The sequence below is a fragment of the Camelina sativa genome, chromosome 2 (assembly GCF_000633955.1).
Source record: "Camelina sativa cultivar DH55 chromosome 2, Cs, whole genome shotgun sequence".
Taxonomy (NCBI): domain Eukaryota; kingdom Viridiplantae; phylum Streptophyta; class Magnoliopsida; order Brassicales; family Brassicaceae; genus Camelina; species Camelina sativa.
Genome location: NC_025686.1, coordinates 25,828,559 through 25,854,134, shown reverse-complemented (window position 1 = coordinate 25,854,134; position 25,576 = coordinate 25,828,559). Strand labels below are relative to the sequence as shown.

The 25,576-nt window shown below is 36.8% G+C and overlaps 7 protein-coding genes across 8 annotated transcripts in view; 3 read left to right on the top strand and 4 right to left on the bottom strand.

The window, feature by feature from the left end:
- Positions 44 to 5,575, bottom strand: LOC104739146 (staphylococcal nuclease domain-containing protein 1). The gene is made up of 16 exons (XM_010459411.1): positions 5,340 to 5,575; positions 4,590 to 4,772; positions 4,418 to 4,492; positions 4,205 to 4,318; positions 4,008 to 4,115; positions 3,699 to 3,905; positions 3,399 to 3,608; positions 3,209 to 3,316; positions 2,820 to 2,990; positions 2,535 to 2,732; positions 1,887 to 2,453; positions 1,615 to 1,803; positions 1,449 to 1,529; positions 1,157 to 1,351; positions 677 to 1,054; positions 44 to 571 (listed from the first exon to the last, which is right to left on the bottom strand). Exons 2-16 carry the CDS (start codon positions 4,746 to 4,748, stop codon positions 389 to 391), a joined length of 2,943 nt encoding a protein of 980 aa, XP_010457713.1. The 5' UTR covers positions 4,749 to 4,772; positions 5,340 to 5,575; the 3' UTR covers positions 44 to 388.
- On the bottom strand, positions 7,230 to 9,395 carry LOC104739137 (peter Pan-like protein). Its single transcript, XM_010459400.2, has 8 exons — positions 9,326 to 9,395; positions 9,076 to 9,109; positions 8,798 to 8,983; positions 8,479 to 8,709; positions 8,277 to 8,369; positions 7,982 to 8,169; positions 7,677 to 7,870; positions 7,230 to 7,585 (listed from the first exon to the last, which is right to left on the bottom strand). The coding sequence occupies exons 2-8, from the start codon at positions 9,091 to 9,093 to the stop codon at positions 7,437 to 7,439; spliced, it is 1,059 nt and encodes a 352-aa protein (XP_010457702.1). The 5' UTR covers positions 9,094 to 9,109; positions 9,326 to 9,395; the 3' UTR covers positions 7,230 to 7,436.
- LOC104739125 (inositol polyphosphate multikinase beta) lies at positions 9,550 to 11,296 on the top strand. 2 transcript variants are annotated; one of them, XM_010459382.1, is made up of 2 exons: positions 9,550 to 9,618; positions 10,192 to 11,296. In XM_010459382.1, the coding sequence occupies exon 2, from the start codon at positions 10,228 to 10,230 to the stop codon at positions 11,137 to 11,139; it is 912 nt and encodes a 303-aa protein (XP_010457684.1). In that variant the 5' UTR covers positions 9,550 to 9,618; positions 10,192 to 10,227; the 3' UTR covers positions 11,140 to 11,296. The 2 variants fall into 2 exon arrangements, with proteins under 2 accessions (XP_010457684.1, XP_010457692.1); XM_010459390.1 differs by having other exon boundaries at positions 9,555 to 9,618; positions 10,226 to 11,296.
- Positions 11,584 to 12,254, top strand: LOC104739118 (germin-like protein subfamily 3 member 4). Its single transcript, XM_010459371.1, has one exon. It carries the CDS (start codon positions 11,600 to 11,602, stop codon positions 12,230 to 12,232), a length of 633 nt encoding a protein of 210 aa, XP_010457673.1. The 5' UTR covers positions 11,584 to 11,599; the 3' UTR covers positions 12,233 to 12,254.
- Positions 12,288 to 16,836, bottom strand: LOC104739108 (ABC transporter A family member 10-like). Its single transcript, XM_010459361.2, has 16 exons — positions 16,619 to 16,836; positions 16,109 to 16,433; positions 15,926 to 16,005; positions 15,724 to 15,847; positions 15,514 to 15,633; positions 15,307 to 15,425; positions 15,028 to 15,186; positions 14,652 to 14,940; positions 14,472 to 14,555; positions 14,069 to 14,403; positions 13,778 to 13,978; positions 13,587 to 13,696; positions 13,415 to 13,499; positions 13,197 to 13,325; positions 12,998 to 13,103; positions 12,288 to 12,826 (listed from the first exon to the last, which is right to left on the bottom strand). Exons 1-16 carry the CDS (start codon positions 16,688 to 16,690, stop codon positions 12,444 to 12,446), a joined length of 2,721 nt encoding a protein of 906 aa, XP_010457663.1. The 5' UTR covers positions 16,691 to 16,836; the 3' UTR covers positions 12,288 to 12,443.
- On the top strand, positions 17,291 to 22,056 carry LOC104739099 (ABC transporter A family member 9-like). Its single transcript, XM_010459350.2, has 16 exons — positions 17,291 to 17,719; positions 17,809 to 18,040; positions 18,179 to 18,360; positions 18,461 to 18,646; positions 18,750 to 18,845; positions 18,939 to 19,130; positions 19,243 to 19,402; positions 19,515 to 19,741; positions 19,916 to 20,033; positions 20,135 to 20,211; positions 20,337 to 20,426; positions 20,563 to 20,706; positions 20,801 to 21,082; positions 21,186 to 21,266; positions 21,362 to 21,538; positions 21,629 to 22,056. Exons 1-16 carry the CDS (start codon positions 17,351 to 17,353, stop codon positions 21,869 to 21,871), a joined length of 2,856 nt encoding a protein of 951 aa, XP_010457652.1. The 5' UTR covers positions 17,291 to 17,350; the 3' UTR covers positions 21,872 to 22,056.
- The window catches only part of LOC104739082, a 10,762-nt gene continuing 10,280 nt past the window's right edge, over positions 25,095 to 25,576 (bottom strand). Inside the window, exon 3 of the mRNA XM_010459340.1 lies at positions 25,095 to 25,525. Coding sequence (XP_010457642.1) covers positions 25,265 to 25,525 — 261 coding nt within the window. The 3' untranslated portion in view covers positions 25,095 to 25,264. The remainder of the gene's footprint in view (positions 25,526 to 25,576) is intronic.

The window sequence follows — 25,576 nt, the reverse complement described above, 5'->3', positions numbered from 1 at the left end:
GAAAAGTTGAAAATATGATTCTGGAGATAAGTGCAAAAACTAATAAGGAGAAAATCCCTCTTATGTTGTCAACTTTGATAACCTGAAGTTACATCGCCCTTATTATGTTTCTTTTGTCAAACAATAATAAATAACAAAGAAAATCGTCTCGTACTCCTAAATAGAAAAATTCTTTTGGAAGTCTATATAAAGTATAAATTAGAAAGAAGAAAAGAGAGGAAAAAGAAAAGAAAAAAAGAAAAGAGAATTCTAAACGTTACAAAAAGTTTGATGCTTGCAAGCAAAACATCATCTCGCTTCTTTAACTCATTTAAAGAGAAACTAATGGATTCTCTCCTCCTCTTCATGATGCCTTTTTGGACCATGATGGTTTTTCACAGTGAAAAACCTAGCCGCGACCCGGTTTCCTGACCGGAACACTGTCCTCATCATCAGACTGGATGTCTCCGTACTGCCAGATTCCGGACCTAGATTTGCGAGCTTCGTCTTGGTACTTTTCAAGAGCATCAAGAGTTGCTTTCTTGTCTTTCGGTTCCCATTTCCTGCGTTTCTCTATCCTCGCTATTCCTTCCTGTGATCATAACAACACATTTCACTCTCAGGATTATTATGACAATACTCTTAACTCGAAAAGGTTTTGTAGGAGTTGAAAAGAGCAAGGCAAAGAGGCACTGACCTGAAGCATTGCTGCATTCACAGATATCTCATCATCGACAGCGATGAGAGTTACAGCGAGCTCGGTTCCAGTTCCTTGGCCTTTCACTTTGCCTCCTGAAGTATCTCTTTCCTCTACCACTGCCTTGAACTCTTTACCACTACCCAGTGTTACCGTATGCAAATACTCTCCGGCTTCAGGACCAAAGTCCTCTTCCAGGCTTGGAACTTTCATGTAGGCAAGTCTGCAGAGCTGTGCGAGCCCTGGTGCTGAGGATACTGAAGGGTCGACAGGACGGATTGCACTGTATGGAACTGTTTCTTGGTTCCCATAATCGATGTAGAACACTTCAAACTTTTCATCCGGAGACTGAACTGCTCCTCGAGGTCCGTTAACAATCTTAACACAAAGAAGAAATACAATAAACAACCATAGGTGATAGTAAAAAAAAAAGGAAATAATGGTTGGGATATATATATCTATAGAAAGTTGATAATTTACCATTGCACGGTTCCAGGAGTTATCCAAGCTAAACTGTGCAAGTACGATGTCACCTTTCCTAGGATTGAAGGATCCAACAATGGGAGCGTCTTTAAGACTCAGAGATGCAAGCTGGTTCTGAATCGAAGCTACTTTTTGATCGCCAACCGACTGAACATAGAATCGACCGCCTCCAAGTACTTCCGTAACAACAACCTGCGGTGGGAGTAGACGAAGAGTAAATTAAGGTATTATTGGTTTTAGCATTGAAACTATGACTTGTCGAAAGAAACAAACATACGGCTAACTTCACCTTTAATGTTTCCTTCTGTCTGGTTTCTACTGTAGAGTTACCGTTTACGACTTCCTCTCCTTCAACATAGTTTTCCCAAATCTGTGACATCATGTGGTTGAGCAAGTTAAGGTTTTTTACACGAGATGCATTTCTTTAGTATAAGGTTATCATGTATTAATGTTACCTTCAGTTTCTGATTTTTAGCAGATCGCTCTGACAGTTCAAGAATATGAGCTTCGGGAATCCTGTCTGCACCAAAGCCAGTCTGCATTTTCGCCAGGCCAGCTTCAAGAAGATATGTTCCTGCATTGGTCTTTCCTTCCCACATTGATCCCAAAAAGGTACCGGTTCTATCCACAGTTTCAACTTCGATCTATGTAATTATAAGAGACTATATGTAAGACTCATAGAAAAGAAAATAGAGATGTAACATGGGCGTAAAATGTCAGATTTTACCTCGACATCTCTCTGCATGATCTTACGTCTCATTAAAGCAATAGCTTCTTCTGAATAAGGTTCGCCACGACCAGGACATCTGACACCAGAGAATGCAAAGGCAATACTGCACGTTTCCTTTGGGATGTATAGCTTGAACCGATGTCCACTCAGGACATACTCCACAACTGCAGATATTCTCCTGCTTCTGTGCAGGGATGGCAGGAAATCTTTAGCCTTCTTGGCCGAGGCCACAGTCAGGTCTGTAATGTGCATGGCTGGAGAATCCTTTGCAGATTGGATTCCCTTCTTGCCAGCAATAGCACGAGCTTCAGCAGCCAGGAGAGCGTCGTAATGGTTTGACCTCTCTTCAAAGTCTCGATGTCTAACCACATTCCCTAACCCACGGGAAATAATGAGTTCAGCAATATTCACTCCAGGAGTTGGTGCAGCTGCTACATCTGTATCAGCCTTGGTAGGAGATGGGATGAATACTGAGCCAAAATCCATGACCCTCTCAGCAGCTCCAGATGTAGCAACACCATCACCTGGGATGACCTTCCTTGAGTATTCCATTTGCACGATAACCTGCACCCCAGGGAAAAAGGAAGTCAGATGATCTTACTCCTGTGTGGCACGACGTGATGGTTTAAGTAACAAGGCATATACCTGCTTTCCAATAAGCTTTTGTCTCAGAAACTCCTTGGCTTCCCGTGCATAAGGGGCAGGTTTCTCCTCTCTGCGTGGGTTTCCCATTTTAGGAGACCTAATACTCGAAAGACAAACTCGGCGCTCTGCCATTGGGCTCCCGAATGGGATAGCATCATCAGCAACTACCAAGCAATCCCCACTCACAACTTCCACTACCTGAAGAGAGTACAAACTTGTCAGAACTGGTGAAATGGGCGGAAAAAGCAGTATATTTACCAAGAAATTTGGGAAAGCAATTATTACCTTTCCGGTAAAGTTCTGATCATGGATAGCCTTAGAGTTGGAAGCTGGAGGGACATAGTTTGCCCACATTTTAACCCGGTTTTTCTTGCATTGAAGTTCAACAGCTTTCAGCTTCTTTTTAGCTTCTTCCTCCAACATGTTGGCACTCCACTCAACATACTTGGCAAGCCCCTGAGGAAAAAGGAATAGCAACAAGTGTCATAACTTTTACTCAACACCATTAAACGATCATAGTTACAAGTGATTCCATATATAAGAAATGAGGTTCCAAATTCACCAAGAATACTACAAACTATTACAATGGACAAACCAACTTAATCTTAAGTAAGCGTAGGTCAAATTATTAGTGGTACTAGAAAAGCAAATAACCATCTAATTTAGGCACGTACATTTTCAATAAGCTCCAAACCCAAGTCTTTTACTGTCTCTCCCTCAGAATAGTAAACTGACCCAATCAGATTGTTGAATTTGTCCACGCCTTCAAGAACAATGCGAACCTGCACAAACCAGCACAACTTAGATCACCTAAATGTTATACACAGATAAATGTGAAATAAATTTTCATGTAAACCTTCTTACATCTCTATTAAGCACACGGATCTCAGTAAAGTACTTGGCTTCCAGTGCAAAAGGGTCAGAGGAAACCTCAACGGACGATGATGCTGCTGAGGCAGCGAGTCTCTGAGCTGATGTTAGAGGACCAGCAGAAGCATCTCCATTTGGAGTTGCTGTAACATCTGGCTCAACAACAGCTTCTTGTGTAGATTGTCTCCTTCCCATCGAGGGAGCCTACACAGAAAATTTCAAGCACTCTTACACCATGAAAGTGAAAATGTCAACTCCTCGTTCAGCAAAAAACAAGGAAACAAGATTACATACCTGTAGTCCAGCAACAAATACTTGCACAAACTGAAACTCCGGAAGAAGATAAACGCGGATGGTACTGCCATCACGGACTTGCTCAACCAGACCTTCCATGGGCTTGCCTTTACTTGCGGCTAAAAGACCCATGGCATCAAAATTCCCAGAATCTCCAACGGCAGAAGGAGGAAGATTTCTGATAGATGCCTCAGAAGCACCAGGAACCTGAATCAACAAATCAAGAAAAGAGTACAGATGTCAAACTGACACAAGTCAAAACTATTTTGAAAAAAACAAATATAGAGGAAGAGAGTAAGAGAGACCAACCTTGCTCCAACGACCAAGCCCTTCCTGTTGAGCCTGCTCTTCAATCACTAACAGCTCTGAAATGTAAGGACTAGCCTTATCCTGATTCTGCTGACCTGGCGCTCTGACCTGTGCATTCCATCAAAATCAGAAAGCTGATCCAAGCATCATATACCTTAAAGAATGCTATCTAGTGAGAAATAAAACTGTTATATCACCTTAGCCCAGCCGTTTTGAACAACAAGCTTAGCAACATTTTCGTTGCCAAGGTAAACCGAGCCAAATTCTCTTCCAATAGCTTCCACTTTGTAATCCACTTTGAAAGCAACCTCCTGCTCAAAAAAAAAAAAAAAAAAACTGTTAATATAAAGAAACAAACTCAATTCAATAACCTATATAGCATAAGTGGTTGAAGAGTTCCAAGTTAGCACCTTTCCAATACAAAGCTTCCTAAGAAACTCTCTGCTTTCCCATGCAAAAGCCTCATCTATACCTCCCCTGCGAGCCTGAAACATGGACAAACCAAATAAAAAAAATGAGAAAGCCTAATTCTAAATCATAAATGTCAGTGAAAAAAAAAAAAGAGTGAAATAGGAAGCAAACCAGCTTAGGAGCCATAAGAGAAGAAAGAGTGATGGTTTTTTCCGGTGGTGGGCCAGATCTGGTGTGGGTCAAAGCAGTGATCACCAAGCAGTCTCCGGAGGTAACAGCCTTAACTCTCCCTTTGAGCCACTGGTTCTCAGTTGCTGCCACAGTCGCCATGTTTTGGGTGATTTGGCTTAAGACCTACATACACAAAGACAAAAAGTAATCGATACAAGGAAAAAAAAAAAAAAAAAGGTTGGTAACCACTTATTACTACCACACAATCAAAAGACAAAGACTAAAAAACACTCTGAAAACCATAGTAAAGTTTTCAAAAAAGTTTTTTTTTTTTCCCTTTTTTCCAAACATGATACATTGGTTCACAATTCTCTTACACGATCCCTATACTTAAGAATTAATACACAACCAAAATTCACAATTCTCTTACAGATCGGTACGTGAAAAATTAACAATTTTAAATCATTGAATCATACAAAAAAAAATAAACACATGCATCTCGATTAATATCATCATTCATGACGAAGCATCTACATTAGCCTCGATCTACACGAGAGAGCTCGATCGAGCTAAGGGGAACGAATGAATCACACACCAATAGAAACGTACGCAGCGATCGCAAAAATAGGACAAAAGAGATCAGATTCATGATTGAATTCTAAACCATACAATCCAATTAGAATCAACGAAACAGATAGATCTAAGATCATTCGATTAATTAATAACATTCGATAATTCCGATGAACAAACCTGGATTTATCCCGTGATGGTGAAAAAAAAAACTAGATCTGATGAAGAAACGTCAAATCAATCTTATCTACGATGATGATTTCAATCTGAGGAGAATTGGGAAAAAAAAAAAAAAAAAGACTTGAGAAGAGAATGAAGGACAGGTTGTGAAGAGGGGAGAGACACTCAGATCTCAAAAGATTGAGAGAGATGAGAAGAGAAGATTGTGCAGAGGAGAGGGTGAAACAAGGAAAATATAAACAAAAACAAAGAGGGACTAATTATGACATTACATACATATACTCTGTATCATCATCGTAATTATGACTAAAGTCCTAAACCAAACCGGATTTTTTAGACTTTAGTACTATTCTTTTCCCCATTATTTTCCATTTAATTACCATTTTATGCCATTAATATTTTTGATATGTTTTTCTTCCTGGTGTGAAAAAATTGATTTTTTTTTTTTTAATATTTTGTTTTTAATGAAAAATAATGAAAATTTCCATATAGTAAGAGATATTAATTTGAGAATGTAGAATTAAAAAGTTTGAAACATATTTATTAATTGATTCGGAAATAAATAGCATTTGATTAAATATAGGGTTTGAGGAAAGAAATATATCTGCAATAAATAAGTCATAAATCCCATGATAAATAACAGATTGTGAATTTATTTACACGAGAGGAGAGAAGAAACACGTTTATTTCCCTTACACGTTTTAATTACTAGTTCGTTCGTCTTGAAACTTCAAGAGGGGGAATTGGGTCTTTAATAATACTCTTCGGTCTGAAAATATCCATCTAATCTAACCTACTACTTCCGACCAAATCTTATTATACCTATCACCGTTGATCATTAATATTGTCACTTTTAGCTCTCTATTATGTCTAGTGTTTCTAGCCTCCTAGAAAGAAAAAAAAATCATACCGCATACTAACATCAAACAGTATACATGTAAAATTAGTAATCTTATCACATAGATGAAACTTAATTAGTCTTTCAAATCAAAATATGAAACTAGTTTTATAGTTAATTTCTTGTGTTCTCAATTTTGAAATTAGTAAATGTGGTACGTTTGAATTAAAACTAACACCAAAATCATATCCAAACGATTTCTTCCCATATATACAATAATAAATCTTTGAAAAACCTTATTGTTTTTTTTTTTTCACAGATTCTATTGGATACGTTCAATATATCCCATCTCCCTAAAAAATATACACATTGTTTAGACCGTTACTAAATTTGTAAAAAGCCACATAGTGTATATATGAGTTTTCCAAAAAGGGTGTATTTTTGGAAACAAGTGAAACTGGAGGGGCATCACTAAAAAAATAGTTGGATATAGAATTTTTAAGAAGAAGATACGTACGACTAAAACAAACATGTATGTCGTCATCGTCCACACCAGCCCACAGGAATCGAGATGGAAAGCCGTTAGATTCCTCAACTGATTGTTGTACTTAGCTTCTTTTTAGTACTTTTTATCTGCATATACCAAGTTTTATACGTATCTCTATATACAACAGTTCTCAACTTTTCAATACACAATTTTGTTGTGTTCTTCTTTTTTTTCTTTCTCTTTTTGTGTTCTTTAACTAATAATGGTCTCTCGTACTCTAGAGGTTTCATTAATGGATGAATAATGATTGTATAAGTTTTGAAGCTAGAGTATGAATCATTTCATTGCAATTTCAATTATGGTTCTGATTACTCTTGATCCTAGTGTAACATTCAAGCTAAACAACATATATTGATCTACTACGTTAAAATGCAAAACGAATCCATTGGAAAGTAATATTTAGTTAAATCATTGGAAGAGAAGAAAATGGGACAACGTATGTGAGAATCTGAGATGCTTGCGAGAGAGTTTATATTTCCTCGGGTTTCCAAAAAGAACGAGAAGCTCCAAAAACAAGGTCCGTAGATAATTCCATCAAAATACTAAATCTCAGAAAAAATTTGGTTTTCACAGTACAAAAGGTTTTGTAATAGTTTTCATATTTCAAGTCAGACAATAGATGATGGCATCGCTACTTAGAGATCCAAGGAACAAAACTTGATGACATTCAAAGTCTCATGTGAAAACAGTGTTATACACTATTTAACTCTTTTCAATCTTCAAAATCTTCATCCATGTCTTCCCCATCTTCTTCACTACCCTCTCCACCTTCTTCTTCTTCCTCACTATCTTCTTCTTCTTCTTCATCAGCCTCTTCATCCTTTTTCTTCTTCACGTTTTCCTTCTTTCCATCCACATTTTCTGAAAAAACAAACTCGATATCAGATATGTTCCGTCCTGTATTATGGGAGATTTAAAACCACATTTTAAGGGATAAGATTTTAACATTTACCATATTCACTGAAAATGATTCCTCCTGTACACAATCCTTCTTCAACTTTAACGAGTTGCATAGTCATTCTCGGTCCAATTTCTTGCAGTTTCACTGCGCTCTTTGTGGCTCCTTTGTTAACTCGGCCTAGATCAGATGATAGTGTCACCGTTGCTGCTTCTTCATCTCCTTCACTCTCTGATCCGTAACCAGCCCTGAAAATACGGAAACAAAAAAAAATAAGAATGAAACATCACATCAATCCATCCAGATCGATACAGAGAGTTGTAAATAACAAACAAGATTGAATTAATGTGAATCCTTACTTGGTGACAAAATCACTAACATCCTGCAGATTCCTAAGATCAGGAACCTGATGGTTTTGCACAAACTTTCTGATCCTGCGAGAGACTCCAACAGGCTGAAGTCTTATAGAATAGTGGCGGAAATCAATGAGCTTTGTGTCTTTGTTGTAGTTCAAGAGTACTAGTCTCTGGCATGTGGAGAGCTTGACCTGTGATATATTTCACCATCATAAGAACAGAATCAAATAGCTGAAACAAGTTATTACAATCAAATCAATAAGACCAGCATATATTCAGTTCTAGGCAACACACTTACAGTGTTAATATCAATAGATGGGAATATGTTCTGAAACATAATCGTGGCCAGTTTCAGATGCAACTCCTGAGAACCGAATCCAGAAAGGACAATCTAAACCAAGGACAAAGTTAAACATTCTCAGGTCTGAGCAAATCCCACAGCTTACAAAAAAACCATAATATAATAGGTGTAAGAGAGAAGCTGAGACAAAAAAAAATACCAAAGGGGGACTCTTGAAAAGATCTGGAGGACATCTAGGCCGAAGCTGAGACTGAGCTATATCTGAAGCTAAGGAATACTGATGAATTTTAAAAGTAAGAGTAGGTCCCTGAGGTGTTCTCGCTACTCTAAGATTCAAAGCAGTAGCAGTTTTCGAAAGCATAAGGAAATGAGTAACACCCATTGGACCTGATACATTCAAAAAGTCTCTTAAAGTGTTTCGCTTCTTCTCCTGCAAAGAGACAACAACTTGCATCAGTAATGGTTTTTGAGTGTGTTTCCCAAACTAAAGAACAGTTTTTTTTTTTGAAAAAACAGACCTTAAGACTGAGAGCAGTGTAGGGAAGCATAAGCTTCCTCAAATCCATCTGAAGTTGTCTAACAGAAGGAGGAAGTTTCATTCTTGAAAAGACAAAACTCTTGGGAATCTTATCACCAGTGACATGACTAACATCTTCTTGATTCTTCTTCGATATAGGCTTCACAATCACCCTACTCTTCTTATTCTATATCATCCAAATTCCACTAAGTCTTCATTACCAAAAAAAAAACTATAAAGAGATAACATGAATTTGATTTGCAGGGTAAAAAAACTTACGTTTTTGAAACGACCCATTTATTCTTATAGGATCCTATAAAGACAGAAACAAAAAAAAAGGATTCGTGAATACAACAAAGACGAAACATTTTTGTATGTGTAAACAAAGCAAAAACCTCTTATAAACCCTTTTGTAGAGAGAATCGTAACAGAGAATGAGCTACTAAATTCACAGATATAGAGACACCAAAACCATAGATGAGCTCTAAATAAAAGAGAGTAGTACAATCGAAGAAGAGAGATTATTAACCTAATTTCGCCGGCCGGTGTAAAGAGCGATGACGGCTGGATTCGTAAAAGAAGACACACTAGTTCGTAATATTACCAGACGTTAAGAGAAGCCCTATATATTCAATTCCGGTTTATTTCTAAAAATCCGGTTCGTCACGAGTCCGGTTTAGTCATTCGAATTTTTGGAATTTTTTTTGTTTTTTGTTTTTTTTTTTTTAATTCGTCTTCTCGTAAAGGTACAAACTCTTTTTGATCTTTGGCTAGTATCGTTCGAACATCAAAACCTCTCCGTGGAGATTTCAGATTTGTTTGGTAATAGATTTTTCATCCTTAACATTGATTTTTCACTTTGATTAATCTCTTACATCTGATCTATGTGTTGCTCAAACTCAATCTGTATGTTTTTATTACCACGAAAAATCTTTTACTTTGTTCTTTTATACTAAAAGTTCAAATTCAATGCTTATTCTATAGTAATATCTAAAAGAGTTTTAACTTTTTGTTCCGCTTTTTAGAGATCTCAAATTGTTTATATATTTTTTTTCCTGTAGTTTTGATTCTGGGTTTTTGTTAATTGTTACTTTCTCGCACTTTTTTGTTTGTTTTTGTTTTTGTTTTCTCTTCTTCGACGATGAACTCGAAGGAATATACGTGTTTGGGATTATGTTTTGATTCATAAGAATGACACTATTTTTTTTTGGATTTTGCGTTTTGTTAATTATGAGTTATTTCTTCCTAGATATGAAAGGATGAAACTTTGATTTTACATCAATCATCTGTATAATGTTTAGATCTACTATGTCTTAAGAAAGATTCAATTTTTTTTTTTTTATTCTTGGTGTAAGAAATGTTCTTATGGTTGAGTTTTGATTTCTTGTTCTTCAGAATTCAGTATCATCATATAAAAGTCTTTGTACAGAGATGCTTAAGGTCCCTGAACACCAAGTTGCTGGTCACATTGCTAGTGATGGCAAGCTCGGTCCACTCGTGGATGACGAAGGCAGGTTCTTCAAGCCACTTCAGGGTGATTCTCGTGGCGAACACGAGTCTAACTTCTACGAGTCTTTCACGTCGAACAAGAAGGTTCCAGATCACATCCATAGATACTTCCCGGTGTATCACGGTACTCAGTTAGTTGAAGCGTCTGATGGATCTGGCAAGCTTCCTCATCTTGTTCTTGATGATGTTGTTTCCGGGTACTCGAATCCTTCGGTTATGGATGTTAAGATTGGATCTAGGACATGGTACCCTGATGTATCTGAAGGTTACTTCAAGAAATGTATCAAGAAAGACAGAGAGACAACCACGGTTTCGTTGGGTTTCAGAGTTTCGGGTTTTAAGATTTTTGACCACCAAGAATCAAGTTTTTGGAGAGCTGAGAAGAAGCTTGTTCTTGGTTACAATGCAGATGGTGCTAGGTTGGCTCTGAGGAAGTTTGTGTCGTCGAACTCGCCAGCTGACTCTAACTTGACACCACCAAACTGTGCTTTTGCGTCAGAGGTTTATGGTGGTTCTAATGGGATCTTAGTGCAGTTGTTGGAGCTTAAGGATTGGTTCGAAACCCAAACGCTTTACCATTTCAATTCTTGCTCGATTCTGATGATTTATGAGAATGAATCGATCTTGATGAAAGGAGGAGATGATGATGATGTGCAGGCTGCACGAGCACAAGTTAAGCTGGTGGATTTCGCGCATGTTCTTGATGGAAACGGTGTCATAGACCATAACTTCTTGGGTGGACTCTGCTCTTTCATAAAGTTCATCAAAGATATTCTCCTGAGCGTAGACAAGCGCCATGAAACCGAGACTTCCCCACTTGAAAATGGGAACTAGAGAAAAAGGTTTTCTTACCGGCTCAAATTTCAAATAATCTTCAAACTTTTGGACATAAACATCTGTCCCTTTTAATTGTATAAATTGGTTAATCAAACCATTGTACTTTCTCATAAGAGGAAGATATCTGAATTAATATTTTAACCAGTTAAGCTTCTTTGGTTTCCTGTTATAGCTAGGCAAAAATTGCATTGTCGGCTAAACAAAACAAAACTAGAGCTCTTCAAGAAGTAATAATGTCAACATCAATAAGTTGGAAAACAGTGAAAAGTTTTACTTAGAAGCGATTTACATCTTAGAACATAATCTTACTCAACAAGCCACTAAGTAGTGTACTCAACTCTAAGCCTCATCGCCTAGAAACAGAGTACTTTATTTTATTTTTGTGGCTGTCCTGTAATGTCTATATATATCTGATTAATTATAAGTTAAGTACTCTTCATCACAAATTCACAAAAGGATGAAAATTATACTTGTGATCATGTTTTGTGCGATCTTCTCATCTGTCTCCCCGGATCCGGATAATATGCAGGACACGTGTCCGACGGCTCCGGGAGAGCAAAGCACCTTCTTCATCAATGGATATCCTTGCAAGAACCCGACCAAGATCAACGCTCAAGATTTCAAGTCCAGTAAACTTACAGTAGCTGGAGACACAGACAACTATCTTCAGTCGAACGTCACATTGCTCACCGCACTAGAGTTTCCAGGTCTAAACACTCTCGGCCTCTCAGTCTCTCGCATGGACCTCGAAAGGGATGGATCTGTGCCGTTCCATTCACATCCGAGGTCATCCGAGTTGCTCTTTGTGGTCAGTGGAGTCGTGTTTGCTGGATTTGTGGATACCAACAACAAGATTTTTCAGACGGTTCTGCGAAAAGGCGATGTTTTTGTCTTCCCCAAAGGATTGCTTCATTTCTGCTTAAGCGGTGGTTTCGAACGAGCCACTGCTCTCTCGTTTTACAATAGCCAGAATCCTGGAGTCGTGAATATTGGAGGAGTTTTTGGGATCGACCAAGACCATATAAAGAACATGATGAGGTCATTAGCTACTGGCTCTGCCTCTCTAGTCACGGACGGTGATGAGCTTTAGAGTGTTTCTCTTATTCATCTTATTGCTGTTATAATTAACTAGGAGAAATGTATTTGATCCAAAAGTACCGGACTATTGATCAGATTGCAGTGATTCAAAACATTGAAAAAGAAGTCTATTGCAGTTAACGTATCTCTCAAGGCATTCAATTAGTCAATAAAAAGCCTAATTTGAATGATAGCAATAGTGATGCCCTAGGTAGGATGAATTATTAAGAGTTGAAGCCTTGAGCAGATGTAGCAACCTTGAAGAAGACGTCTTCGAGAGTTGTATCGGCAAGTCCCCAAGCAAAAACTGTGAATTCGCTTTTGGCCTTCTCCACCATCAAAAACACATCTGCAATCATCACTTCTTGCTTTGGGATCTCAAACTTCTGTGTTCCCGCTAGATGATATACTCTCTTGGCGTTTGGCGAAATACGTTGAACCATTCTCTCTACTTCCTCCTCTTGTTCAACTGAGGTCGTAATCGTGAAGACAAACAATCCTCCATACCTTCCCTTTAAATCTCTCGGATTTCCTACACATTGCAAGCCTCCGTCTACAAATATCCCCAATCGGTCGCAAAGAAACTCTGCTTCTTCCATCGAGTGAGCTGCAAACGTGAGGGACAAGCATCTCTAGGTTAAAATATCCATCACTTTCTTATGAGACGAATTAGCCTTCACAGCTCTTTTAGACAAAATGAGTCTAAATAGGTTCAGTTTCATGGTATCAATCAGATTCAGATGTAGGAGAGTAGTGAGAAAGAGATTAATGAAAATACTTGTGAGGATTATGGCTGTGTTCTGTTTTGCACGCTGGATCACTGTCCATAAGTTCTTTCTTGAGGCTGGATCAAGTCCGGTGCTAGGCTCATCCATGTAAACCACCTATTAACAAAAATCAGACCATGGTTTCGTTATTAAATGTTAGCCATTAATTGTTTTACAAAATCACATAACAATTGAGACCAGGAGTTGCACCTTTGGGTTCCCAATAAGCGAAATGGCCACGCTAAGTCGCCTTTTCATACCTCCGCTGTATTTTCCAGCAGGTTTGTCAGCAACTCCTCCATCGAAAAGGCTGACACTTTTGAGAGACTCTTCCACAGCCTTGTAAATGATCACATATCCATAAATCAAGATTCTCTAGTGGAGTAATATAACACATATATAAGATAATTGTAAAGCGATAAACATACTTTCGTTAGAGCAGAGCCCTTGATATTCTTAAGTCTCCCATAAAAGAGCAGATGCTCCCTTCCTGTTAGCGTCTCCCAAAGCAAGCTGAGAGGAAAATAAATAAACAGTTCCTCTAGTTGTTCCTTGCTTGGTAAAGGAATAAAATGAAAAAAGTTGATTAAGGGGATTTACTCGTGCTGTGGGCATACGCCAATGCTTGTATACACTTTGTTCATATCCTTGCATATGTCCAAACCTTGAACCAACGCAGTTCCAGATGTCGGTTTCAGGAGCCCGGTCATCTAGGGCAGCAGTACAATGTTACAAAGTTTTGAAACTATGAAACGTTTATAATAATAGTGGTTTTAATTTGCGAAACTCACCATATTGATGAAAGAGGTTTTGCCAGCACCATTGGGTCCAAGCATGCCAAAGCATTCCCCTGCAGGCACGTCGAGGTATAAACCTCTTACAGCTAGCTTTGCCGGGTTACCATCTCTACCTGGATACACCTTCTTCAGGTTGTCACACACGATCGCATGCCCTGTGCTCCAATTTTTCCTCAATTGTTCAACTTTCTCCCTCTGATTATTTTCATTTTTTTTTTTATCAGAACGAGAAATACGTATATGGAAAATAAAAAAGAAAACTTAAAGATTCTTTTCTTCCCATACCTCGTGAGTGACATCTGCTTTATTCATGTCAATGACGACGTTGTCAGAGCTTTGCCTTTGCACACTAGGACTTGGTAACGAAGATGATTTCTTGAAAGGGTTCTTGAAGAATGAGAAAGGACTTTTCCCTGATGATGAAACCACATCTATACAGTAGGCCACAATGAGAGTCACAAGCCACTCCACTGACATGATGTAGAACAGCTTATTCATTCCGTTTTCACTGAGATCTTTCCACTTCATCCCGTTTCCACGGCTAACAGATTTCGATAACTCATACACTCCTCGGTATAAGGAAAAACCGGGATACAACTCCAAGGCAAGAATATATTTTTCTGTGAACATAGATATTATAAATTTACATGTGTATTATTTATTCAAGGTATTGATTTTGATAACTTACCAGGGAATGAGCGATTTTCAAGCAGTGCTCCGAAGAGAAAGGTTGCCAAGAGCCCACTTCCAAACACCAATGTGTAAGCAACAACTACAATAAAGCCAAGTAAATTCAAGAAGTCGCTTTTTTTTTTAGATTGAAACATATTCTTGAGAGATGAATTCAAGAAATGTGATTGTTGAGTACCTGTTGCAGTCTTAACCTTTGAGAATACTGTAGAAACTAAAAAGGCGAAAGAGATTTGCAGATTTATGAAGATAAAAAAGAAAATGAACTGAATGCTGTAGTTATTGACCCGGAAGTACTTGAGTCCTATAACAGAACCGAAGACCACCAAAGCAGTAACATAGAACAGAGATAGAGTAAGAAAATAGGCATAAGAAATCATCCAATATGGACCATCGCCTAGACCATGCATTTTCATTATAATTCTTAGACGCTGTTGCTTCTCATACACCAATGATGTCAAGACCACCTGCAAAATGATACATACATAGAGAATGAATACTTTGTTGAGTTTAGTACTTGTAATGGCCTAAAGTATTCAGTAGAAGAAACTTACAGGGAATAGAAGAAGAAGAACCCAAGTGAAAAAAAGCGGTTCAAAAAAGGAAGCAAAATCAAGACCGACTTTAGATTGGTGTTTAGGAACTTCTTTGACAAACTCGAATAGTATCCTCGTCCCGGGGCCTTTCAGAAACTTAAGATAAGCATTTGATACCTGCAGTTTTTGCACAGTGTGGAACATTGGACCGTGTTCAATCAAAAGAAACGTGTAAAAAGCGTATATATTACAAAATTCAACGATGCCTTAACTATAGCCTTGGCTTAATTTTCATACCAGATTGAGCAAGCGAGGAACACGAACTAAAGGTCCACTTGATTCGCCGTAACTGTATGTTGAGTTATACCAGATGGTCACATCCAAGTTGCTTCTATGCGTATTCATGAGATCATATGCTAAGTCAACAAAAAAAAAAAAAATACATCAACAGTCAAGAATCACAACTTGATAATTAGTATATATATAGAATAGAATTTAACCAACCTGCAGCAATTTCATTAGTCATCCGCTCAGGATTCCCCCTCCAACTACCCTTGAAAAGCTCATCATTGACCTCTGCAGAGTTATTCTTCCAGGAAAACAACCCTTGAACACACTTCACCCCTGAGATACATAGACACAGCTACTAAATTAATCATCAAAAGTGAAGCAAAACCTCACCATTTTTATTCTCTCATTCTCAAGCTTTGTTACCTGTACGAGTTTTTCCAATGGAGAGTCGCCATGTAGCGTTTGGACTGCACTGAGTTTGGATGCTGTAGATGGGATTAATCCCTGGATCTTGATAATTGGTTTCGCCTGCTGGTTGTGTTGAACCCTGAAGTCATCATGAACTTTGGTAAAAAAAATCTAAGACCGACACAGAGAGATGGATAGAGATATGTCAAAAACATACCAAGACATTATTGGCTAAACTAGCGAAGAGGTCGGAGGAATTCACAGCAAATGAACCACCAAACATATTCTCAGATATAGCTGTGAAAAAAAAACAACTTGAGCTGATAACTTAACAAACAGAAACACAAAAAAAAAAACAAAAGTAAGTCTTACACCAGAGACAGATCAAGCATGCATATACCTTGACCAAGGGAATGGTTTGTTCCAGTAAGAAGTATAGTTACAGGACAGGTTCCTGTTTTTCTACAAGACTTGTCAGGAAGGTCTTTGTAGGAGAAGAAACCATCTCTGACAGCACGGAATTCAGGCACTGGAATCTCTAACATTGGAGGCAACAACGGAGGGTTTGGGATGGGACAATAACTATCATCATTATTTTTTTTACAATCAATCATGCTCGATTGTGCTTTCTTAATAACATCAGACACTTTTTGAATCCCCAGGAGAAGTAAGCAAAGCAAGAGTGGAACAAGGACGAGTCTAACATTAGTCCATATGTGTCTCCTCTGCACCCAAAAAAAAAAAAACACATAATAATTGAGTCTGAGCTATATAGATTCAGAACATATGTTTTCTTTTACAACAACATCAAACATATCATTGTGCAAATTTCACAGAAAAAAAAAGATCATCACTACAGAAACGAAAGATGATCCATCAAGTTGTTCACAACACACACACACAAACATACCTGGAAGGTTAAGTTTTTCAGAAGTAACGCATTCGTCTGCGCACAGAAACTGGCTTGACTAGGAACCGCCATTGATGATCAAGAAGATAAAAGCTTCGTTAAGTCTTATGATAATTTTTCACACTTGTCACCACTTTTTATCATAACCTTTTACTTCTCTTCTTTTTTTCTTTTTTTTTTGGTTATCACCTCTTTAATTGATCAAATCATAAAAGAAATTCCTTAAAACCTAATTAACATATACTGTATATTTTTTTTTACATATATGGTTGAATACAGTGTAACAAAATCTGGATTCTGATAGCTAGTGATACATCACCCCTTACTTAGGACTGGTGATAGATGAGTGAAACAGATACGTCTTTCCCAAAAAATATCAACAAACAATAAATACTAATTGGAAACATTTCAAATTTAATAGGTAAAAACGGAAAATAAAATAAAAATTAAAAGTGTATTTACATATTTAGAAAAACGCGTTTTCCATAACTGATTAAAATCATGAACAAAATAAGAATAAAAACTTTTAAAGAATTTTGTGAACTACAACAGCTATTTTTTAGAGTAATTAACAAAATTACTTTTTGTTTTTGTTTTCTAGCAATAAATGTTATTATAAAGCGTTTCCATTAGCATAACCAAAAGTCAAAAAAACAAAAACGTTATCTATTTTTCAAAGAGTTAAAAAAAAAAGAGAAACCCTCCAATCTTGTTCTTCTTCCACTGATCAGAATGACTCTGAGAGAAGGCTTGCCGCTGTTTCGTCAGCAGTTGACGGCGTTGTTGAAGAAGAATCTACTGCTTTCATGGAGGAACAAGAGAGCTACGTTTCTTCATCTCTTCTCTTCCTTCTTCTTTATCCTTCTCATCTTCAGTATCGAGCAATCTACCAAGGCTAGCCAGTTAGCCTCGGCTCAGTACAAAAATATCACAGATCCCAAAGCCGTAGCCTCTCTTCCGATTCCCTCGTGCGAGGATAAGTTTTACGCGATACTTCCATGCTTTGACTTCGTGTGGAGTGGGAACCAGAGCCGTCGAGTGACTAACATTGTCTCTGCTATTATGGCTAACAATCCCGGACGACCAATCCCGAGCAATAAGGTTAGAGTTTAAATAAGAGATCTCTTTCATTTTTTTTTTCATGGTTACAAAGAATAGTTTAGTTATGTCTCTCTCTTTTTTTTTGTTAGGTTCAATCATTTGGAAAGCCAGAGGCGGTAGATGCATGGTTTATGTCACATCCGTTGCAAGTAGCAGGAGCTTTGCATTTTGTGGAAAAGAATGCTACAGTGATTAGCTATGGTGTTCAAACAAATTCTAGCTTGGAGGATAAACGTGGTCGTGTTCAAGATCCTACGTTTGAGTTCCTTGTTCCTCTTCAAATCGCGGCAGAGCGTGAAATCGCAAGGTCTTTAATTGGAGGTATAAAAACCATACTATAGATTCATTCCTGAATCTTTTTGTTTAGGAAGATTTCTGTAGCAGTGTTAGTATATGAATATTTGGCTAGCTGCTTCTTTGAACATGGATCATAAGAGTATCTTTTTTATACATTTTCAGATCCAAAGTTTAGTTGGGGTTTTGGATTTAAGGAATTTGCGCGTCCAGCGATTGGTCGTAAAGTAGACGACTCGTTTGGATTGTCTCTTATGGGACCAGTGTTCTTTCTTGCTTTCTCCATGTTTGGTTTTGTTCTCCAACTTGGCTCCCTGGTTACCGAGAAAGAGCTAAAACTTCGCGAGGTTTTATAATAATCTCTCTATTTCTTTTGGATAGATGAGGTTGTTGTTACCATTGTGTTATTGGATCATTTATTTTTATTCTCTTTGCTGTGTTGAACAGGCAATGACAACGATGGGTGTATATGACTCTGCATATTGGTTGTCGTGGCTCTTATGGGAAGGACTCCTTACCTTTGTCTCCTCACTCTTCTTGGTCCTCTTTGGAATGATGTTCCAGTTTGATTTTTTCTTGAAGAACAATTTTGTTGTTGTCTTCCTCCTCTTCTTGCTTTTCCAGTTTAGTATGGTAAAAGAAAAATTTTCATTTTTCTAATTATGCTGCTCTGCTTTTCAATCTTGAGTATATTCCTAATTCCTGTATCATGACTATTTTACTTTGGTGCTGCTAGATTGGCGTAGCATTCGCGTTATCATCTTTCATTAGGAAATCATCTTCAGCAACAACTGTCGGTTTCCTTGTGTTCATGATTAGTTTTATAACACAGGTTTGGCCTCTCTTGTGGCTAACACAGTAGCTGAAATTTTTGGTTTCTTTATATCTTGGACTTACTTACTAATTATTATAATTCTAATTGCAGTCTGTAACAGCTTTTGATTTTCCTTATACAAAATCACAATCGATTGCTCGCCGTGTGGCTTGGTCATTCTTTCCACCGAATACCTTTTCTAAGGGTCTGAATATACTGTTTGGGGCAATATCATCTCCTGGAAATTCTGGAATGAGTTGGAGTGAAAGAGTAATACGTCAAGAGGATGAAGTTATTTCAATTGTATGTCATCCTTTTCTTAGATAGATTATTTGATATCTGATAATTAACTGTCTATGATCAATCTCTGACGACCCAAAATGTGTTTTTAAATTTGAACCTTGTGTTGTGGCAGAATGAAATCTACATATGGCTAGTAGGGACATTCTTTTTCTGGTTTGCATTGGCTCTCTACTTTGACAATATTATTCCCAATGCATCCGGCGTGAGGAAATCCATCTTCTACTTTCTAAAACTTAGTTACTGGACTGGAAAAGATGGCAACAAAGTGAAAGGTATATACTTTTCTCTATTGCGCTGATATAAAAGTTATGGGTACGTACGGTGTTTGGAAAACGCAAAAACATATTAACAAAATGTTTTTTTTTTTTTTTTTAATTATTACAGAAGGGAGTATTTGTAGCTGTATTGGTTCAGTTCCACGTGTAGAGCATATAACGCCAGAGGACGAAGATGTGCTTGAAGAGGAGATTTTAGTTAAACAACAAGCAATGGGTGGAGTAGTTGATCCCAACATTGCAGTTCAGATACATGGTCTTGCCAAGACATATCCTGGAACAACAAAGCTTGGATGCTGCAAACGCAAAAAAACTGCACCCTTTCATGCTGTAAAGGTATGTTATCTTTTTTTTTTCAATAAGTAGAAAACAAGGAAAATATTGAAGCATTTCTCGTATTGTATGGTTTTTGCCAAATCTGTTACCTCATGTACCTGAGATACATATATGTGTTACAACAACAGTTCCATTTATTATTCAAGTAATTATTCATGGAAATATAATATACAGGGTTTGTGGATGAACATTGCCAAAGATCAGTTGTTTTGTCTTCTCGGCCCCAATGGCGCGGGGAAAACAACTACTATTAGTTGTTTGACTGGCATAAATCCAGTTACTGGTGGCGATGGTAAGAAAAGCTTGTTCACCTTTTTTTTTTGTTTCAATCTTGATGATGAAGCAAGATTTTGGAAAAAAATTAACTAATCTAATTTTGGTTGACTTAAACAGCAATTATTTATGGAAATTCCATAAGAAGCTCTGTTGGTATGTCCAACATTCGTAAAATGATAGGAGTTTGTCCTCAGGTAGGTTCAATTTAATTTCAATTCTTCCTTCTCAATTGTCCTCAGACAAAACAATCAAATCATCATTCTGCTTAAAATGGTTTCTGTCGTTTTCACTCTTTTTTTTTTTGTTTTTTCTTTAACAGTTTGATATTCTTTGGGATGCTTTGTGTGGTGAAGATCACCTCCACCTCTTTGCTAGCATCAAAGGGTTGCCACCAGCATCAATCAAATCGGTAAGTCACTGGAATAACACAAAAGTTACTTCATTGCCACTAGCATCTATATATCATTTTACAAATCTGATTTGAAATTTGGTTTATGCATACCTTTTTCCTTTCAATTTTAATTTTATTTGTTTACGTTATACAGATTGCAGAGAAGTTACTGGCAGATGTAAGGCTAACAGGAGCAGCCAAAATTAGAGCAGGAAGTTACAGTGGTGGAATGAAACGTCGACTCAGCGTTGCTATAGCACTCATTGGTGATCCCAAGCTGGTTTTTCTAGATGAGCCGGTCTGTAACGTTCCTCTTTAAAATGCGTTTAGTATATATATATATATATATATTCACACATGAACTTAGTCATGTTTTTTTTCGTGGATTGTAGACAACTGGAATGGACCCTATCACGAGGAGACACGTGTGGGACATTATACAAGAATCAAAGAAAGGTCGTGCCATTATACTAACGACGCATTCTATGGAGGAAGCTGATATATTAGGTGACCGAATCGGGATCATGGCTAAAGGCAGGCTCCGCTGCATGGGAACCTCAATCAGGTTAAAATCTCGCTTTGGCACGGGTTTTATTACTACCGTTAGCTTCCCCGAAAACAAAAATGATGGTGCTGGAACTTCATCCGAGCCATTGAAAAGATTCTTCAAGGAGGTATGTATATATATATATATATATTTTTTAATTAGTAAAGCATTGTTTAGTTTGTAAATATATAATCTAGTGCCTCTAAGCCAGGAACATTAATATTTTGCAGCATCTGAAAGTTGAGCCAACAGAAGAAAGCAAAGCTTTCATGACCTTTGTTATCCCCCACGACAAAGAAAAACTTTTGACGGTAACCATCTATAAAGCTTTAGTTATCTCTTAGATCTTCTTCATCTGATGATGACTTGAGTTATATTTTTTTTTTCCCCATAACTAACGCTATAGGGGTTTTTCGCGGAGCTACAAGATAGGGAATCTGAATTTGGTATCTCAGACATTCAACTCGGTCTTGCAACCCTTGAAGAAGTGTTTCTGAACATCGCTAGACGGGCTGAACTAGAAAGTGCGACGGTTGAAGGAACCATGGTCACTCTCGAGTTAGAATCAGGCATCTCAGTCGAGGTAAAATAGACAACGTCCATCCAAGTTTTTAACTTATCACATGTAGGCGTCTCTATATATAGTTAATGGACACAAAACCTCAATGTACAGATACCTGTGGGAGCAAGATTTGTAGGTATCCCTGGAACAGAAAATGCAGAGAATCCTCGAGGAATAATGGTGGAAGTGTATTGGCAACAAGACGGGTCAGGATCGATGTGCATCTCTGGACACTCGCATGAGATGCAAATTCCAGAGAATGCCCCAGTGTTATATGAACCATCATCACAAGTGTTAGGACATGGGCAGCGACGAGTTCGGGGTATTGTGATTGATTATGAATCTATCAATTAATAATATTCCCTTCTTGGGGAGTTGAGATCTACATTTATGCCAGAGTTTTAAAACAGTCATGCAGACAGTCAGTGAGGAAAAAACAACCAAGTGACCTACTGTTTTTAATAACTATTTTTATGTTCTTATTACTAGGAAAGCGACCCGTGCGTTGCCGCACGGGGAGGTGAAATCCTAAATTGAAATTTAACACTTGTAATTCATCTTAAATTCTTTCTTTTCTCAATCAATTTGATCATTTTCACTTCTTGCTATTGCTTTCTGCTGATTAAAAAGCCAAAGGTTCATTTCAATGTTATTATATTTTATGTTGTCACACACAAAAGTGAGCCTTTTTTAGAGTTTGATTTACTATGAACATTACTTTTAACCATATATAAAATTTTACTTATGTTTGTCTCCGACCATATGGTGCTATATATTGGTATCCTTTCTTAATTCGCTATTAGAAATTGTCTTTGTTGTTGATCATTATCAATCAAAATACATATGAGACTGCTTCTCTCTTGGTTTATTTACTATATCAAGAAAATACTAAATGCCACTTGTCAAAGGAAGGTCGACGATTGAGATCAGAGTAGATGGCTGGATTGAGTTTCGTTTCCCCTTCACTTTGATACGCGATTTCTCTTTCCATAGATTACTGATTCACAAATCACAATCAATATTCCGATGTTGTAAGCAAGTGGAGTTTGTATACAAATGATTTACTATGAACATTACTTTTAACCATATATAAAATTTCACTTATGCTTGTGGATGTTTTTTTCTCTCACTTTTAGATATGTACAAAACCGAGTTTTATATGACGGACCAATCAAACCTAATTGGTTAGTATAGAGTAACTCACATTCTTCAGCTACAACTTTTAGAGATATATATTTGGCTATAATGCTTTCCACAGTTACATGCATATTGGTCTCACGTTTTCCCTCAAAAGACCCCCTTCTTTCCTCCCTTTTAATGGGTTAATCTTGATTGCCTTATTTCCTACTAACACATTTGATACATGGATTTGTAATATTTGCTTCAAATCACATATTCCTCTTTGGAAAAGAAAAAAAATCCAAGACGTAACAGACTAAGAATGCATATAGACAAAAACTTGTACACTCATCAGCTATTCAATCAAAGTAATTCAATTAAACTAAAAAAGTCAGAAAATTAATAAAATATAGAACATAGGATTTTATGTTGGTCTCTCCCAATCCATCCCATTCCACCGTGTCGACTGCTCTCCATCCAGGCTGCATCCCCCTCTATTTGATTTCCCACCTATGTCTATGAATCGGTACCATCATGTTCTTCAATAAACAACAGCGAAAACAAAGTCGATGTGGTGAAACAGGTGATAATAATATCTCACCTTTTGATGTTCTCTTCTTTAGGCTAAACACTAATTTTATAAATTTCTTGCATTTTCTTTTTTTTGGCAGATTCCAGATCACTCTAAAAGTGACTGTTATACATTATGTTTTTAAAAAGTTGTATATACAGATTAGAAAGTCATCAAAGACTAAATAAGTTACCTTTAGTAGATCTTTTCTTTCTAACTTGACTTGTCATTTGGTCGTGCTTACGCTTTCTAGAATTTGATTTTGTGTTGTCACAAGTATGTCTGGCTTTTTCTTCGGCACTCTCTATTTCCATGCTCATTTGTAATATTTCTATATATTATCAAAATGTTTGATACCCAGAAAGTATAAGAAATTATAATTCAACTAAAATTTTTAAAAACTTTATTTACAAAAAATGTAAACTAACCTGGATCATGAACATCTAATGGAAAAAAATAATAAAAAAAAATAAAAAACATTTATATCATGTTTGTTAGAAAAAATAAATAGGTTAAAATAAGAACATATATAAAATTATAATTATACCATGTTTGTTAAAAAATTTTGGCTTATCCGTAGCTCTAGCATCACTGCATATCATCATGCCTCTCGTATCTTGGTTTTGGTTTTTCCAGAAAGTCAAAAAATAAAATCTGCACATTGAGAATCAAAAACATTAGCCATGCAAAAAATATGGCACACGTACTTAATAACATTAGCCATGCAAAAACATGAAAACCGGAAAGGCTAAAAATTTTGAAGAGACTAAAAGTTAACAAAACTAAGATTAATGTATGAACTTAATAGTGTCGACTAACAGTAATAATAATCTAACCGAGAAACACTACAGGTCATTCGCAGCAAAAATATTAAATTACCTTGAATTAGAGATTGATGCTTGAAAGTTAAAAAAAAATTCAATAATACAATTCTTTAGTACTCAGAAAACAATTGTTCGAAACTTGTTTATGTAGTCAAGAAAAGTTTATATATAATAAACAAAGAGGTGTAAGACATAGAGGTGTGAAATGTAAATGTGTAAAAATTAATAGATGTGAAACATGGAGGTACAACAAAGAGGTGTAACACATAGAGGTGTGAAATTAAAAGGTGTAAAAATTAATGGATGTGATTTTTGAAACCAGGAGGTACAACAAAGAGATGCAAAGACTAAGGAGGTGTGATTTAAAAGGTGTAAAAATTAATGGATGTGATTTTTGAAACCAGGAGGTACAACAAAGAGATGCAAAGACTAAGAGGTGTGATTTAAAAGGTGTAAAAATTAATGGATGTGATTTTTGAAACCAGGAGGTACAACAAAGAGATGCAAAGACTAAGATGTGTGATTTAAAAGGTGTAAAAAACAATGGATGTGATTTTTGAAACCAAGAGGTACAACAAAGAGATGCAAAGACTAAGAGATGTGACTTTTGAAAGATGAGAGTGCGACGAAAAGACACGATTAATAATTTTAAACCGTTGGATTAAAACTGTAACTAATCTCATCCGTTGGATTAAAAGTTGACACAAAAAAGTGGGTTTGCTATTATATATAGATTATCAGTGAGAAAATTGTTATGTTTTATTTACACTTTTTCAACAACACTACTTAACAAGAAGAGTAAAAAAAAAAAGGACAGATTCCTAATTGATAAAGGTTAAAAGAATGGGTTCAACATTGAGATTGAGTGACTGACTCTATATATAGATTCCTTGAGATATATGCAAACGCCTGATGGTAAAGCTTGCGTGTGTTTCAAGACACATTAATCTTGATCCAAAAATATCGTGTCAGACAAGCAAAATGAAAAATCGACAGGTTCGTGTGGTGTGGGTTGTTCAATAATTAATAGATCTAAATATATATATATATATATATATAGCAAAGTAAAAATAATTAGTAAAATTTTATTAATTAGTTATAATAGCCAAAAATGTTCTACAGCTCTCTCGTGTCTTACAATGCAAGGGCTGTCTAAATAAAATGAAAACATTATTACTCTTTACACTCACTTGTTATATCTTTACTTGGAGGGTGACTTTTTTCATAGGATGATTAGAGCTCGCTGGATGTTTTGAAGTTACCTTTTCCATAATTTCGGGCATGAAAAATACCAAAAGGTGTTAGATCAATGGTTTTTCCTTTCTCCTCAGAGGCCATCCTGGCGAAAAGACCGATAGATCTAGCCCATTTCACCATAGACCCGACCATTTCTGTCCTTTGTTCGAAAGTTATCTCATTGGAACCATGCTTCTTCATGTCAACCAAAAATTTTCCCATTGTCAACGTTCCATCGAGCACCCTCCACGAATCCACCTATCGCCCAAAAAACAATATATTTATAGATATATATATATATATATATAT